The sequence below is a fragment of the Anser anser genome (assembly GCF_964211835.1).
Source record: "Anser anser genome assembly, chromosome: 1".
Classification (NCBI taxonomy): Eukaryota; Metazoa; Chordata; class Aves; order Anseriformes; family Anatidae; genus Anser; species Anser anser.
Window position 1 is genome coordinate 111,713,513 of NC_139720.1, and position 16,913 is coordinate 111,730,425.

Sequence of the window (16,913 nt, forward strand, 5' to 3'; positions counted from 1 at the left end):
TATAATGTGCTGTACTCTGGCCTTTGGATTCTCATTGATTTCAGTGGAAACATGTCTGCACATCAGCAGGTAGGAGCTGGCAAGACTTGCAATGTGAGATTAAGATCTATTATCACAGAAGGGCAAGAAAGCAATGGAAGATATATAGACGTGTTGGAAACAGAGCAGGACAGCACTCTGGAGAAATATGTTCTTGTCGTGATTTGCAGGTGTGAAACATCTTGCCTCCATTTAGATTTTGCCTAAATTTGGACATTCACACGTGGTGAATGCTGCCTGAGCTCTCACTGCTTTGTCTGCCTGGAGCCCCATCACCTCTCTGGGGTGCTCCTTAGCTCTCCATGCCCTGTTTTCAGGGTATTTTCCTCTGCTATGGTCAGGTTTGTCAGACCAGTGGCTCCAGGATTAGCATACAGGGAGGAGGCTGACTCCAGGGCTCCTTCAAAGCCAGGACTCTTGTCTCCCAGAAGTAATTTCAGTTGGTTTTGTTTTCATTCCTACTACTACCTGGTTAGAAGGCATAGCCACTGCAGCAAATTTCTTGAAACTATTGCCTCTCTAGTAAGATGTTGTCTAGGGAGACTATTCACAACAGGGATACTAGCGTAAGGCATTTAGAATTAGTGGAAAACCACAGCTGTTTGTATTGGCATTATAAGCAAGACTAAATAAAAAGAGCCATGCAAGTTTGTATAAGCACAAGCACAGTTTTCAGAAAAGCCATGGAAATACTTTGCTTTTCTCACATGATTGCTAACCTGCATCCCATCCAGTAAACACCTTGTGTGAAGTCTCGTTGCAGGGGCTTGCCTCTGCCACTTCAAGCAGAAAATCTTAGACCAAAGTTCTTCAGAGTTTACTTTGTGCCTGGATCACTTGATGCTTTCAGAAATCCCTTTTCTGTGTGTGTCATGTGCAGACTTGAAAATCAGCCCCATCTGATCATGTACTACGTGTCAGGCACTGTGTCCTTTCTCTCTCCTCTGTGGTGAGGCGCGGACAGCGTGTAATGGTTTTGCTTTAAAAAAAGCGTTGTTCTGAAGGAGTCTATTGTTTCTCATTACATGCCTTAAGTACTAGGTAAAGCTCAGGGGTGAGTCAAATCCTGGAATATAGGAAGCACTCACTTCTATGGCACATCTTTGCTGCCATTAACCTAGTGGCAATGCTGCTCCCTCTCCCTTTCCCTTTCCCTCTCCCTTTCCCCTTCCCTTTCCCACAGAAACCCTTACTCCTGCCATTTCCTCATTCTGAATATTGGGTTTTACATCTTCCCAGGTCTCTCGCTGCTGTGTGTGTGTGCTTGCTTAGCTCCAGAAGTATGTGCATTGTTTTACAGGACAAAGGAGGCAAAGTCATGCCCTCACAGGGCACAGTCTTCCTTTTGCATACATAAGTATCCATAGTATTTATTGTTCAAAGGCCCACACTGTGATATTTTTGAAGTTTTGGCCAGTGTAAGGAAATCATAATATTGTGAGGGTCTTGAAAGGCTTCTATAATAAAAATAACAGCATTTTTATATAGCATTGTATGCTCACAAGTGTGTCACTGGTTTACAAGTGTATTAAACTGTATTTTCCATGCATCTTTCACTATGTCACCTTCACTTTGCTAGCTTATCCATCTCCATTCTGTAAAAAAAAAGTGTCCTTTCACTTGTGTTTGTGTACACACATATTTCAGGCACAAATAAGCTAGCATGTATTGCCTATAAATATTTAATCACCTTGTCTGAAACGTTATTGTTATTAAATTTAAGGGGTTTGCATTCTTTTAAGCCTACATATTTTACTCATAAGGATTAATTGTGAAACAAAAGAAAACAAAACACAAGAGTGTTGGAAAAAGCTCTAGAAATTTGTTTTGAACTTCTTGTAATGAAATTACAAATTATTTCCACTGAAAGATCATGGAAGCAACAGGTTTTGAAGATTTCTGTCTTTGGTGCTGAATCTGACTTCAGAATAACAATGATGTTGTGTGTCTTTAGGCAGTGAGGAGCTCTTAGACCAAGGGAATGTCCCAGAGCACTCCACAGGCTGCTTCCTGCTGCCTTGCATTCTTTACTGGGGTCCTTATGTATTTTCCAGGAATATCTCAAGATGGGTTTCCCAGCATATCTTAACAGAAATGTCAGCTCATCCTTTCAAGAACTGACTGTAATGAGGCTCTGAAAAGTACTGTATTTTGTGCCTTTCTTTCAGCACAGAACATTTCTGCTCAGCACGGAGAGCCATTACAGGAGGAGTTCACCCCTGACAGCTCCGTCAGGGATAGCCTACCATCAGCTCTACTACATAATTGAAATGACCTCGGTGAACACTGCTAGTTTTGAGAGATGACCCAAATACTGTAGCCAAGATCCCTTTTGTGCGTGTGGAAATGCTCACTTTGCCTCAGGTGGGAACATGAGGGGTTGCAGTTAAAGCAGGGCAGGGAGATGCAGACTGGAGTACCAGGGGAGAGGGCTCTTAGCTCAGGGGTTGAGGCTTCTCATGCAGACACGAGTGTTACTTTGTCCCACATGCTTCTTACTGGGGTGTCTCATCCTCAAAGGCACCACATATTTGACTGTCTATAAACATCAATCTCAGATGTTACAGTGAAAAGCACGATACCAATTCATTCAGTGTTTAACTTCCCTGCTGAGACTACCGATGAAGCTGCTAATTAATTCTAATTGTCACAGGATTTTTGTGCATATATCCTATATTTATAGCTTGTTGGCTTTTACGTTGACATTTTATGAGATTAACCCATTTTGTATGTAATTAATACTAATAATGAGAAAAAAGAAAAAAAAACATTTATCTTTAAAGCAATTAGCCACAGAAAATGACCTTTTACTTACGATGTGTTTATGTGCATACGTGGCCCGTATATTAATATTATACATGTTGACCATGAACCATTTTAAGAAAGGGACAAACCAGCTTGCATTTTGACTACCTGCAGTAATTTTCCAGTGCATATGTGACCTTCGGAATCGATCTTAGCCAAGTGCTTGTAAGAAGCTGAGGTCCTGCCTTGACAAACAACCCAGGGGATAACATCCCCAGAACCGTGCCCTGGTTCCCTTCAGTTTCTCCTATCAAAGGCATGGGTCTACCCCCTCACAGCCAAAGGCCACTAATCGGCCGCAAGTTGGTCTGACCACTCAGAGATGGCTGATGTCATCTTACCTTGAAGAAGGTCATTGTGGATCCATCTCTAACAGCCCCGTACTCTATCTTGGTTTGTTTTGCCAGATCGTCAGCTGAATCGATGGGGGATTCCATCCTCTCTACTGTCAGGAAGGCAGCCAGGTTGGCAGTATAAGATGAGATTATGATTAAGGTGAAAAACCACCATATTCCTCCAACTATTCTGGTGGAAAGAGCTTTGGGCATCAGCTCTGATCCTGTTACAATATTATCAAAACAATCATATTAAAATGATGCTTAGAGATACCTTTCCTGATACGAAAGACTATTTTTAGGCACAGAATGCTTTTATGAGCCATAATACAATAAAATGATTTAAACAGTAATCTCACAGATGCACATCTAACATTTATAATGATAACACACTGTGAAGGGGATGTATGCCATGATACACGACAAATGGAATTATCCTTGGGTCTAAACCCCATTACCTCTCTGAGCTAACGTGCAGTGGGCCATTAACCTTTTACATCCCTAACAAGTTGTATTAGTATTTTTTATCTGCTTCCTGAATTCCTCTTTGCCAGAATACTGCAATTGATATTTTCAACCCGAGCTCTTTAGCAGAAACCTGTTCTACTTATAAGCTGTCTAGGAAAAACGCCTTACAAGAGACAGATGTCTGGTGTTCCTCCTATCCACATACCTAAATAGAAACAGGGCAATCAATATGGTTCCAGTGAATTTATAAGCCTGTGTGAACCTGAGCTCAAAATGCAGAACACGTCTTGCTACAAACATGTGATTTACGTTTTAAAATTCAGAGGGTGAATGGAACTACCCTTTGGATGTACAGGGCAATGCAAAGTTTTGGACACTGTATTTAACACTAATTATGGCTGAAAAGGTTTTAGCAGATCTGCCTGCATGTCACGCCAACAAGTACCAAAGTGATCTGCCATAGTCATAAAAATCTCACAGAAGAGCATGTTCCCAGATTGGGTGTTAAGTGCACTTAAATGGCGTCTTAGCAGCTCAAACCAAATGTAAGCAACATAGGTACTCAGATTTCCAAACATTCTTGTGTAAGCTTTATGCTTTTTTTTTTTTGCTTTTTTTTTTTTTTTCTCTAGAGGTCTCTCCACTGAACTTAGCTTGTTATGGTGGGATTTGGGATATAGTTCACTTAGACATCCACGTGAATACTTTTGACTTCAAACTTAAGCATTGGCATAATTATTTTGTTGATGAAGGATGGACTTAAAAAATTACTCCAGTGTTTGACATAACAAACACTTCTACTACCAGAAAAACATGTTGATAATATGTTATCTCTCTACAACTAATAGATGATTTCTGTAAGAAATTTAAGCAGGTTACAGAGAATATTTTCAGACTTTGCTGAAACTCTGAATGTGACTTCTGGGGCAAAGACTGAAAGCTTAACAACTTTCCAAACAGCTAGCAAACAGATTTAACTCAGCTTTGTAAACAAGTAGACATGTCTCTTAAAGGTCAATGCTGAGCATAGCCCTAGGGTTTCAGTAGGCTGACAGAATTGCCAAACTGCAAGAGCAGATGCTCTGCCTGTGCAGCCCTGGTGCTGCACGGATTTCAAATTAGGTCAGCATTCTAAAAGCAAAAGCTCTCACTTAAAATTTGAGGCCAAATCTACCCATTTCAAAAGCTGTAGCACTGTCTGGGTTTATGTTTGTGTACTTTCCTTGTTTTTCAGATAAGTCTTTTTTTTTTTTTTTTTTTTTTTTAAAAACCGTGAAATCTTTTTCTTCTTGCATTGCTGCTTTCAGGAAAGGTGTGTGTTTAGTTATAAGCTGGAGTTGACCTGCAAAGGCTGGCTTCTAGGAGAGCTGATCCAGGTTATCCTGAAGGTTTAATTTTTTTAAAGCTTATGCAGCTACTCACGTGCAAATGCTACGCTTGGGCCCTGATGCAACACCTAGCTCCAATGTATACAGACACATAATGCATAATAGCCAGCTACCTTGCAGAGATCCTAATAAGCAACCACGAAATCTGCCACCATGTGCAGCCATATGGCAGCACAAGTGGGTAGGCGGAGAAGCCCTGTATGTTGAATCTGTGGGGTGAGATGCCAAACCTCCTGTGATTTTCCCTACCAAAATGTTATTTGTGGAGAAGCAGCAAAATACATTCAGTTCAATTAAGCTCAAGATTCCCAGCCTATTAATTATGCAGTGTGCTTCGATTTTGTTTCTGGGAGGTGCTGAGCACACTCTGCTCCCAGCTGAACCAATCAGGCCCGGCATCTCTTTTGATCAGTCCCATGATTATTTCAGTGTTCACCTTTCTGAGGGCCCTGACTGCAGCAAAGAGCATTAGTACATGCTTCATGCCCCCTTCACCCCAAGCGCTCTCCTGAACTGGGTGCTGCTGCTCTGCCCATCGTCTGGCTGGAGAGGGGCTCTGGCAGATAATTTGCCTTCCTGAAAGCAGTGGTTTCTCTGAATGAATTTGATGGAATGTGCCCTGTTTGGATGCTTTCAGAGTATGCATAACATGTCTGAGACTTTCAGGGGGAAAAAACAGTGGAAAAAACATCTAAATAGAAATGTTGCTAGCAAGACTGAGGGTCGGGGACAATACTTGCTGAAGTCTCTCTAGTGCCTTTTTATGGCAGACATGACAGCCAATCCTGATCCAGACTTTGCTCACGCTCTGTAGAAAAGAGAAAGTCTGATCATCACATTTTAAAATTTAATAACAAGTGGCTTCCAATCAAGCATGGCAAGCAGCTGCTGTCAACAAGAAAGAGTGTAACAGTAGATGCAGAGTCTCACAACCATTCACTTCATGTTCAAGCTCTTCACATTAACAATGATGCACTTACAGTCACACGCACCACAAGTTTGTACATGGAAACATTTGTGTTGCCTTACAAATGTTTTTTTCTTTCTTTCTCTCTTTCTTTCTCTCATTTGTTTTGTTTTTAGGCTTCTTGAAAGACAAGCAGAGTCTGGTTGGGGCTGACTGTCATGTACCCAAGGTAGTGGTAACGAGCAGACACTGCATCCCACAGTTTGCTGTGGATGATGGTAAACTCCAAAAAAAGGCAGTACATTGAAACACATAATCCTGGGGCACTTTCACACACACGGCAGTCACAGTTAGGTACACACACCTGCCTGATACTGTAAAACCTCAGCCTGTGTTTCACTGATCACTTGGAAGGACAATAAAACAAAAAAGCAAAACAGAAGAGCTCCTCCTTCACGCAGCTGCCTTCAAAGCCATGTCTGTGAGGAAGCTCCATAACCTGTCAATGCATTGGTGCACCAATAAAAGCAAGGGTATCCTAGGTACAAGACAAACTTTACTCTCTACCATGTCTAGTAAATCCTCCTAATGGCTCTTTTACTGCTACTCATGTCTGTTAAAGAGGGAAGAATAAACTGTACCTGGATGAGTGTAGAGATGGTTTTACATTCCTTACTTAAATGTTTAGGAATTTAATACCGAAGCAATCTGGGATTTCTTCTGGATTGCCTTTTTGGTTGTTGTCGTGGGGTGGGTTTTTTTGTTCAGCATTGATTCAACTGGAAATGTTTGTCAGAAAATATTTTCATCCCTTTCAGTGGACCCCAGTTTTGGTGAACAGTGATTTAATTGGAAACCTTGGAATATACATGCCATAACCAAATGTGATTAGTACGCATATCTGTTTTACTTCGCATATGGAGTGAGCTTCACTGCCCTTCCTTGTCAATTGAGTATAATGTCAGCTGTTTCCAAAATCATCAGCAACAGGGACTTGTGACTGTGTTAAGTTAATGCTTCTAGGGTTGGATGCGTTTACAGAAGGATGGGACTCATACCTGCAGAAAAGCCATAAAAAAAATGTTTGGTTTTGGTTTTAAACAAAGCGTTTGACAAGTGCCAACAAACTTAACAATCCTTCTGAAGAAAGAGCATCATCTTTTTGGTTTGGCAGTGAAAATAATTTTCGTAGGCTGTTACTGTTTCTACTGGGATGGAGCCCAATTGAGAAGATATTTTCCTGTTGCCAAACCTCTAAAATCAACAGACTCAACTTCAGCACAAAGAACATCATATCCTTCTAGTGAATATTTTCTATTTTAGCTCCAGCAGCTCCGATGCGGCCCTGTCCGCTTGCCTCTCTCCCGGATGTTTCCTCTCCTTGCTCCTGCTGCAGCCCTATTTGTGGACTCTGCAGGTTCCCCTCCTCTGCCTTCTTCCAGATCCAGAGACTTGTTGCTTTCTTCCTTTCCTACATCACCTGGGTTCTGAGATAGGGTTTTACAGTATAAGTTGTAATTACAGAGGGTGGAGTTTACCAGCACAGAAGCCCTTGAGCAGACTGTGGGACGTGTGCAATAACGAAGTGTAACCGGTGTACCTTGCTGCATGAGAGCTCCAACTCCAAACCAGAAACTATTTAGTAAAGTAAAATTGTTTTCCACCACATCTGAGTCTGGGTTGCACGGGTGGGGGTTATACCATTCATAGGGTGTAAACCTGTGGCAGTTAACAGAAACAATCTGTAAACATCAAGTAGAGTACACACAGTGGCAGCAGACCTGCTGAACAACACACAAAATGAGGAGATTAATGAAGAAAACACAAGAAAAGGAAACCTTAGTGGAAAGGCTGTCCGCGGGACGTCTAGCAGCTGCCTCACGCAAGATGTGGAGCAGCACTGCCACGCCAGAAGCAGTTTCCACAGCCTTGCTGTTAGCACAGGGACTGCGTCCTTACTCCTGCTGCTCTTTGGTTACTGCCCTCATGGCTGGGGCTGCTGGAACGGCCCAAATCCCCCAGGGCTTTGCTGCCCGTGCCACTCCCAGGCAGACGTTTGAAGGGGTGGGGACGGCTGGAAGCCCTCTTGCTGCTGCATGGCAAGGCATTTGGAGAACAATGAAGGAGGAGCACCCTCTCAAGGCAACCCGTTTTAGCTGCCGGTGGTCAAGACACTCGATGCTGAATGCCTTCACCCTTCACGAAGCTGCCCTGGCAGCAGGGAAAAAAGCTGGCGGTGGCTGGAAGACATGGGGGAGCGGCTGCAGCGCCTGAAAGCCACAGGGCCATGCTGTCAGCAGTGTGTGGGAAGAATTACGCAGGCGATTGCCTTGAACAGAGGAATTCTGCTCTATTCCCCATGCACCGTGCCACAAATGGAAATCGTACCCCTTCTGGTCTGCAAAACACTTGGCAGAGTTACTTTAAAGACCGTTCCTCCCCAAGGTACCTTGCCTGCTGTTGCTTCCCACTGCTGCATGGCTTGCTACATACTTTCTCATGAAGTTTATGAATATAGTTTTAATTGACAATGTCATGCCAATACATTTTAATTACTGTTTCAACAATATAATTAAGCACTGAATTTACGCACGGTTGCAAGCAGAGTGCCTTGCTCAGCTGAAGTAATGAACTCTGATAGTAATGAACCCGCTAATTGAAACAGTATGTAGCTTAGGATGCCGTTAGCTGAACAATATTACCATTACTAGTACCACAGTGGTTAAAAATTATAACAAAAGACGCAGTTTTCGGATTCAAGATACAACAGTTCTGCATATACCAGTTAGAAGAAAAACAATCACCAAGTTATATGTTTCAGAAAGTCTTTCAGTAGCAATGAAATGGTTCCCAGCGCAGTTTGTGCACATGTGGGTAAACACACCCTGAACAAGAGACTCAGCATTAAGAAATGTACACAGCCTGGACACCCAACAGACAGGAAAGTGAAGCAGTCCCACGCTGTGAGTTCAACCACAGGTATGGGAGTGCTACTACGGGACAGTAAGAAGATGTACGAACAGCTCTGTGGGACCTGACTGGGAAGCCCAAAGCTGGGATGGGACAAACATCTCCATCACACATGGTTTGATTTTTGGGTGGTCCTGTGTGGAGCCAGGAGCTGGACTTGATGATCCCTGTGGATCCCTTCCAACTCAGTATGTCTATGATTCTATGATACCACAGCCACTGAAACAGACAAACTGCAGTTGTTGGAAAGTGGCAATGAGATTCTGGCAGCAAAACTCTTTCTGCTAGACTGGAAAGATTTTTTATCACAACGGATATATATTTTAACATGGCACTAGGGCTTATATTACTTTTCCACCTTAAAATAAAAGCTGGTTTTCTTCTTGTGTTTCTATTGCTGTGCTAAGCTCCAAGAAGAGAATGGGTTACAGTTCCACTCTGTGTCAGCGCTCACTCAGGTCTTCTGTTTACCTGGTCATTTACCTTTAGTTTTCTCCAGTTTTCAGTGGTAGCTACACTGAGGTTTCTGCTATGGATGAGATGTTCAAGCTTACCTAAGCACCTTTTTCTATAGGTCACGTGCAAACTTATTCACCTTGTATGACTGATGGTTATCTCAGCTGCCTAGTTCTAACATCATTGACATCAACAGCACAGTGGGTATGACATTAGCAATAAGCAGAAATGTTGGCAGTAAATGCCTTCTTCATTCACTGCCAGTATACTTGGGAAAAGAGCTTTGTCAGTCTGTAACCTTTAGCAGTGACAAAAACTTCAGTGTTTGAATTTCAGAATTAATGTAACAATGACAAGGCTGCATGATTCTCAAAGAGAAACAAGAAATGGTTCAGCTGCTGAAAAATCTGAAGAAAAATAACAGCAAAATTACCCCAGTCCATGAAAATTATTCCAAGTTTTTGTCTTCTGCGAAATTATGTCAAAATACCAATAACTGTTTAATTTGCTATGGCATTGTTAAAGTGGTTGATTCCAGAGATTCTTAAAAAATATATATCTTTTGTTTTTTACTGAAAACCAGATTGCCAAATATTTACTGACACATTTGTCAAATCTTACAGAAATCATGGCATATCTGAAGACATGAACAGTCCTAGATGTGGACATTAAGGATGGCTTAGCTTCTTGGAGTAAATTAAAATGTATAAACTCTGGAGTAAATTAAGACCACATGTGAGCACAGTTTCATGTATTTCTTCAGCCTATATAGTCATGATCTAACTAGGCACTGGTTTTCAGCATAAGTTAAAAAAAATAATAATATTTCAGAAAAGTGCATAAATTCAGAAAATTATCTTAACTATTTTGCTTAACTAGCATGTTCTCCTCTTTCCCTAGAATAGGGGTAAGTTAAGAGGGTGATATACAAGCTTGATATATTTAAGTTGTTGCAAGTCGGGTTTTGTGTATTGTTGCAAGTCGGCTGTGTACTATAAATGTTAGTGGATCTATACCTTTAACGACATTTAAGCCTTTTAGCCACATTTGACAAATAGGTAGAGGCTTTAAAGGTTATTATGCTCTGCAAGTTTTGTGAAATGTTGCAGCGGTAGCCCCACTAGGGGAGAAGCTGCAAGATGATCTCCCAGCATGTTCCACAGCAATTAATGCACATAGGAAAGATCTCCTACAAATCCTTCAGCTGCAGGGAAAGTAAACAAGCAAACAAACACACTTCAATTGGTGATCACGATCCACCATGAGACACAGATCTGTAGGGAAATCAGGCTTCATTAGTTACACAGCTCCTGGAACTACTGCCTTTTAGAAAGGTTTAGGAAACAAAACATAGCACAGTTACACAGGCCAAAGCTACGGATTTACCCAAACACTGCACTGTGGTTTGGAGCAATATTTAGCAGCCAGGAGAATAAGGCAGACAGGTTTCACAGCTGATGATCTGTGAGCACTGTGCATTTCCATTCGGTTTATTCCTGGCCATGCATCTGCGTGTAGGCAGCTCTGCAAGCAGGCGAGGGACCCCGATGCTTATTTACTCTTGCAGCCTTGATGCTGTTTTTCATTTTTATTTTTTATTTTTTATTTAAAAAAAAAAAAAAGAAAACAGAAGAGCTGAGGATAACTTGGGTTTTGTTTTCCCTTCTGCCTGTTCTGAGGTGGAGAGGACTGTGGTATGTTTTCAGTCTCGGCACACAACTGCAGAAAAGTCAATCTGTCATGGTTGAGCAGATTTAATATTAGTCATGAGTGAGATCATGATTTGCGTACAGTAAGAGCAGTTATTTATGGTACAGTGAGCCACTGCGAGAGCTTGTGGGAAGCCATGACTAATTGTGTACAGTCTCGTTACTGCTAGGGAGGGATGAACTCTCTCTTTTACCAGGGGCCAACACTAATAAGTTAACCTATGACCTCTCCTACTCAAATTCCCTCCTCCCTCTTCATGTTCTCAGAAACTTAAAGGAAAAAGTAAATCCCACAAACTTCTGTACTTTGGCACTGGTATAGAAGCATGAAAACAAGTGAAGCTTTCACATAGGTTGACCTCCTGGAGCTAGGTTTGTTCAGTAGACCACACAGAAATGTATGCCTGAGGCCAACCACTCTCAGCTGAACTGCTCCTGTGAATAAAGGTTTTAAAGGGTGTGTCTTTTGATTACAAAAAAAAAAAAAAGAGGAGTAAACTGTAGAAAAAGCAGCAAGAGCTCCACTTGACTTGGCTCACACGCATGTGGAAGTCAGGCAGAATGTATCAGAATTAATGATTCAGATTACTATGATTTTTGTCATGTTTGAATCAGGGTTATGGATGCATATTTTGGAAAATATACATTATTGCTGATTCTTTAAAGTAGAATGTCATCATTTGCAATAAAAACTGTAGCATTTCCATGTTACCTTTGCTGTGATGGGAAAGGGTTCTATTTCAATGATACACAACTACAGTTCTTATATTTCATAGTATAAATATTTTCTCAGACCATTTTCCCATGTTAACGTGTAACACATTGCTGTATATGCGAAACAATGCATAATGGAAGTGGAGGAAGCATTAGGGATCCTTAGTAAAATGCTCCAAAACATGAATCTCTGTGAAGTACTAATAAAAATATCTATGTTTTAAATTGTGAAAAGGAAAAAAAATGAAGGATATGATGAGATCAAGTAAACAGAGTTGAAAATGAAATTCCGATGCCATTATTTGAAGAAAGTGACAATAACTATGCCAGTTCACAGAGCCCACAGTTATTGAAGAGTATAGAAAAAAAAATATGCCTCAAATGACCAATTTCCTCTGACAAGTTTCTCAGTTCATCTTCTTTCATGCTTGGTTTTCCCTTGCTCAAAATAACACAGCAACTGACTCCAAAACCATGGTCCATGGTCTCTGAGGCCAAGACATGTGGCTTGTAGCTGGCTTGTGAAACCATATCAGTTGTCTAGAATTTTTAAGGCAAAGTTTGATGTTAAGGGTGAAGAGTGCTCTGCTGTGGTCCACTTGTTGAGAAAATGTGGCACACCTGCTTTTGAGATCATCATGAGCTTTAGGATCTTTTGGAAAAGTAGTGTGTATGTGCTTTTTTCCTACTGTTTTGGCATTGGGACTTCACTGGGAACCTGTCACTGACAGTCAGGCTGCACCTCAGGACAGTGCTGGGAGAGAGCCTTGGTTATGCACCACCTTGCAGATTGTCCCCTTGGGATCCCAGGCATGGTATCTTGTGTTTCCAAAGGGAAGTGAGCTGAGCTAATTAGCATCCATCAGCAACAATATGCTCACAACCTCTCTCCTACCTTTTATATGTACTGTTAGTAGGAAAAAAAAAAAAAAAAGTGCTTACATACGAGTAATATCAACTGTTTTTCAACATGTAGTTAGCGTGCTGAGGTGCTGTGCTCTGACAGAGGAAGGCTGACACATTTCATCAGATATTTCTCTCCATTCTGCCCTTAAGGAAAGTTAAATCTCATCACATTGCAATATATAAAAGTGATAGCAGTGTTGATGTGAAAATACCAAGAGACCTTCTAGAACATTATGTTTTAGGGCTGGATAAAATCCTTAGAACAGTATTATACTATAGCTACTTTGCAAAACCAATGTAACACCTGTGAGATGAGAGGTAGTGGATGCATCTGAAACTATGTGTTTGTCTTACCTTGCAATGACAAAGAGGACACAACTGACTCCAAGGCAGGCTAGGAGAACATACATCCAAATATCAGGAGAAAGAGGGTTTAAAAATGAGAAAACACCAGGGTTTGTGCCATTGGGCTTCCGGTACAAGATACTGATTCCCAGCGTCATGAAGGGCTTGGAAAAATCAATTACTTTCTCTCTTACATAGGTAATAGTGAGAGGAGCAACTGCCAGATCAGCTTTCTGAAAACACAAAGGGGAAAATACTCATTCTTTGTCATGTTTTCATGCATACACAATACTATTCCTTCCATTTCTTCCCCTGAGTAATAAAGCTAAACCCAAACTGACTATAAATACAAACTGCGCAACAAAACTTAACAGTGCTAGGGTATTACTGGGTACCTGACATCCTTTTTCTGCAGGTGAGGGATCCTCGTGGCTTTTGTGTGTGGAAGGTCTGACCAGGGTCAGGGGGCTTGGTCCTCTGGGGGGCTCAGCCCTGTGGGGCTCTGTCCCCAAGGAGGACTACATTCACAGACCAGAGGCTGCCGCAGGGCCGAGTTGAGTTCTGCCTTTGCATCTGGAGCTTGTAGCCAGGGGTGACAGGATCCGTGTGAGCTCAGTGCCCATTGCCCCCCAACACCCAGGTACGGCTAGTTCAGACGTAATGCCGTGACCTCCTACTCTAGCAAGAGCAGACAGAGCAGTGGCTCTAAAAAACTGTAGACTAGTGCGAACATCTCATGTGGGCTGGCTTCACATAAAACACTGTAGGTGAAAGGAGAATAAAGAATGATTCAATCTTACATGATCTATGAGCTCTTTGACCATCCCATTCCACTCTCCTTTGTCATTCTGGGCTCCATATTTACCGTCAGAAACTAGTTTGACCTCATAGATGAAGCCCAAAATATTTGACAGCTCCTTTAGCAAATCCAGGCAATAACCCTCGAATCTGTCATTTCCGTACAAGGGCTTGTCAGACTTCTTGTACATAACATAGGGATCTTCCTACAGAAAAACACAGCAGATGTAGCAACAGAAATGAAGTTTGTTTCAGATTATATCAGTTTCTTTAAATTATGTGATTATTTTATTAATGGATTGCAATTAGTTGGATACCAGTAATTTATGATGTCCATTAAAAGCTGCTCTAGGTGTGTTAACAAATTCACCGAATCAATTAGTGATAACCATAAGGGCCCTAATTGTTAGTGGAACAGACCATTTACAGCTCCCATGGGCTTTAATTAAGGTAGTGCTTAGCAGCCTGAAAATAAGATCCAAGATTTGTACTCTAGGTTGTCCCACCCTGAGGGACAGGAAGGAATATTGGAGAAGAAGCCTAAATACCAGGAAAAGAATCATAAGCAGAACCTAAAATTTTATATTCTACAAGAAATAAATCTCTATTGAAAAAATCTCTAATGTGTAATATAGCTGTGAGCTGATCAGGTACTTACAGGAGAAAACGAAGAACAGCATAGGTAGATTGCAAATTACTTAGTTGCTTTTCTTTTTAAAGGATTTTTTGTAGAAGACAGTCTGGGCAAGCACATTGCTGCAAGTTAGTGCAGCAAAAGACCTCTGGCAACAGAAGAGGAGGGTAGAGGGAGCCTTTGAGCTCTTTCCCTTCCCCTGAGGAGTTAGGCAGAAAAATTGAAAAAAAGAAAAAAAAAAAAAAAAAAGGGGGTGGGGTGGGGTCGTTATTGGCCAGGGAGAACATATGAGCAAAACAACTGGATGAACACCCATTTCCACATTTTCTGTTCATCGTAGGAAGGACATATCTCAATCTGTCTGTCTACTGTTTGCTGCTTTCTTTCATTCCTCTTCATCTCACTTTCAGTAAACAGAAAAGATGTATAAATAGTGACTACAAAACCGAGCATCTGTGTATGTTAATTCTTTTGGGAAGAATAGTATGCAGGGTGCACCTCTGGAATTTTGACATAAGCGAAACAGTTTTGGAGACAAAGGTTCCCCAGAGTCTTTCATTGGCAGTGGGGGTATTTTGAGTCCACGTTATGGATGGATAAAAAATTATGCTGGTTCTGAGTCTATAGCCAGAAATTAGTTTGAAAACAGAGTAGTTTACCAAAACATGTCTTAGTATGGAGGAAATCAGCAGTGAAGACACATCAGCCATGCCTGCAACCTGCTCCATGGATGGAGAACCACGTAGACTTACCAAAATGGTTGTGACAATCAGCGTCCGGTTAGCCAAGGAGTCGGTGATGTTGGTCGACCTGTCCTTGTTGCTGTCCGTCATGTTAAGGCCGCTGTAGGAGTTCCAGACGCCGATCTACACAGAACAGAGTGGGTGAGAGCCTGCCTGTCCGTGGCACGCTGGCTGGGGGAAATACAGGGTTTCCCTAAATGCTCACAGCCTGGGAAGAGTGCATTGGCTCTAGTCACCACAAAAAGAGACACCAGAAGTACAAGATGCTAGAGAAGGGAAACAGCTGTAGATCTGAATAAGGCAACGACATCGAATGGTTGATTGTCACATTTAGAAAACACAGGGAACGTACTGCTCTTTCAAAAGCAGGCTGAAATTGTTTAGCTGTAAGAGTATAAGGCATGTCAATACAGTGGTGTACTAGCCAATTTGCTACAAAAGTGGAATATGTTGACTTCCTTTCCTGCTAAAAAATGTCAAATGTCTATTTTTATGGATTTTTTGCTTTGTAAATGGTAGAGTTGAAACATAAACCTAGACCTCTCTTTTCCAATGCAACAGATTAAAAGCTTGAATAAATATGTTGAAGCAGATTGATGGATGCACTGGCCTTTTGGTTCTGCTGTGCCTTCACCAGGTTTAGTAAAGATTATTCTGTCATTTCTTATTACTATATATGACAGAGTGAACAAGGTGAAGTCATTTCACCTACTGATCAGTATTTGCTCAGTAAATATAAGCGACCAAAGGCAAAACCAATTTTTGATTCTTTTCTAGCTCCAAAGATAGTGAAGAATTGTGGCATTTAATGCCAAATCTGAAGCCTAAAGGCATGATTTCAGTGGATCTGGATCTATACCTTATGATGGCAGAAATTACAACCATGGAGTTGATCTATTCAAATAAATATCTACTTAACATCAATGCAGTCTGAAAGCATTTTTTTTTTTAATTTGGTGTACATATACTGTGTGGTTGAGGGCTGGTGTGAGAAAACCTCAGGCAAGTAGCTTGCTCAGTTTGGTTTGTATTTTGGACATTTGTGGAGAGCACCAGATGGGTGGCTTGGGGGACTGGTATTGTCCATTCACAGAACTGTCTGCGTTGCTGTGCCACTCTGTCAGTAGGTTTCAGCTCTACCTGGGAGGAATCAACTTTCAGATCCTCCCTTCTAGGACTGCCAGCAAAGCTGCCAAGTGAGTCTAAGAAAAAACCTGTTGACTTGTCCTGTGTACTGAAGGTCTGTAACCGCCATCAGATTCTCAGTCACCAGACCCATGCAGGACCCTTTTTCTGTGGCTCTTAACTGATGCAGAGACAGACCCACCTTTGTACCAAACCCAGCAGATTAATTTGTGCCTGCTGATAGTCAATTCAGGGTAATAACTGTATAATGTCATACAAATTTTGGGTTTGTGTCCATGGGTGCCATTGCTCTTGTGTTTCATATACGTTTTCTCCAAAATATGCTTAATGGGGATAGTCGTGCCATTTTTTTATTTTTTTTATTTTTACTTTTTGAAGAGTTAATCAGGCATTCCCTTTGTTTCCAAAATTAGATCAGGTTGAGAAACTGATCTGGAAACTATACACAGAATAAGATGTTGGATATTATGATAGTCTGTGCCAGGAATATAGTAAATAACCAGTGTCCTTGAATTTGCACCACAGTGGCCCAGTTAATCAAAAGCCGTTC

General features: G+C 41.4%; 1 protein-coding gene across 7 annotated transcripts in view; it reads right to left on the reverse strand.

Annotated features, from left to right (window-relative positions):
• The window catches only part of GRIK1 (glutamate ionotropic receptor kainate type subunit 1), a 161,438-nt gene that overhangs the window by 18,346 nt on the left and 126,179 nt on the right, over positions 1–16,913 (reverse strand). For 4 of the 7 annotated variants that reach the window (XM_083794777.1, XM_083794775.1, XM_083794778.1 and 1 more), the window contains 5 exons: positions 15,227–15,340; positions 13,843–14,046; positions 13,052–13,275; positions 7,543–7,661; positions 3,186–3,403 (listed from right to left, as the gene is read on the reverse strand). In XM_083794777.1, the coding sequence (XP_083650903.1) occupies positions 3,186–3,403; positions 7,543–7,661; positions 13,052–13,275; positions 13,843–14,046; positions 15,227–15,340 (879 nt within the window). Of the gene's footprint in view, positions 1–3,185; positions 3,404–6,583; positions 7,001–7,542; positions 7,662–13,051; positions 13,276–13,842; positions 14,047–15,226; positions 15,341–16,913 lie in introns of those variants that run through there. The other 3 variants (XR_014571146.1, XR_014571145.1, XR_014571144.1) reach the window with 3 other exon arrangements.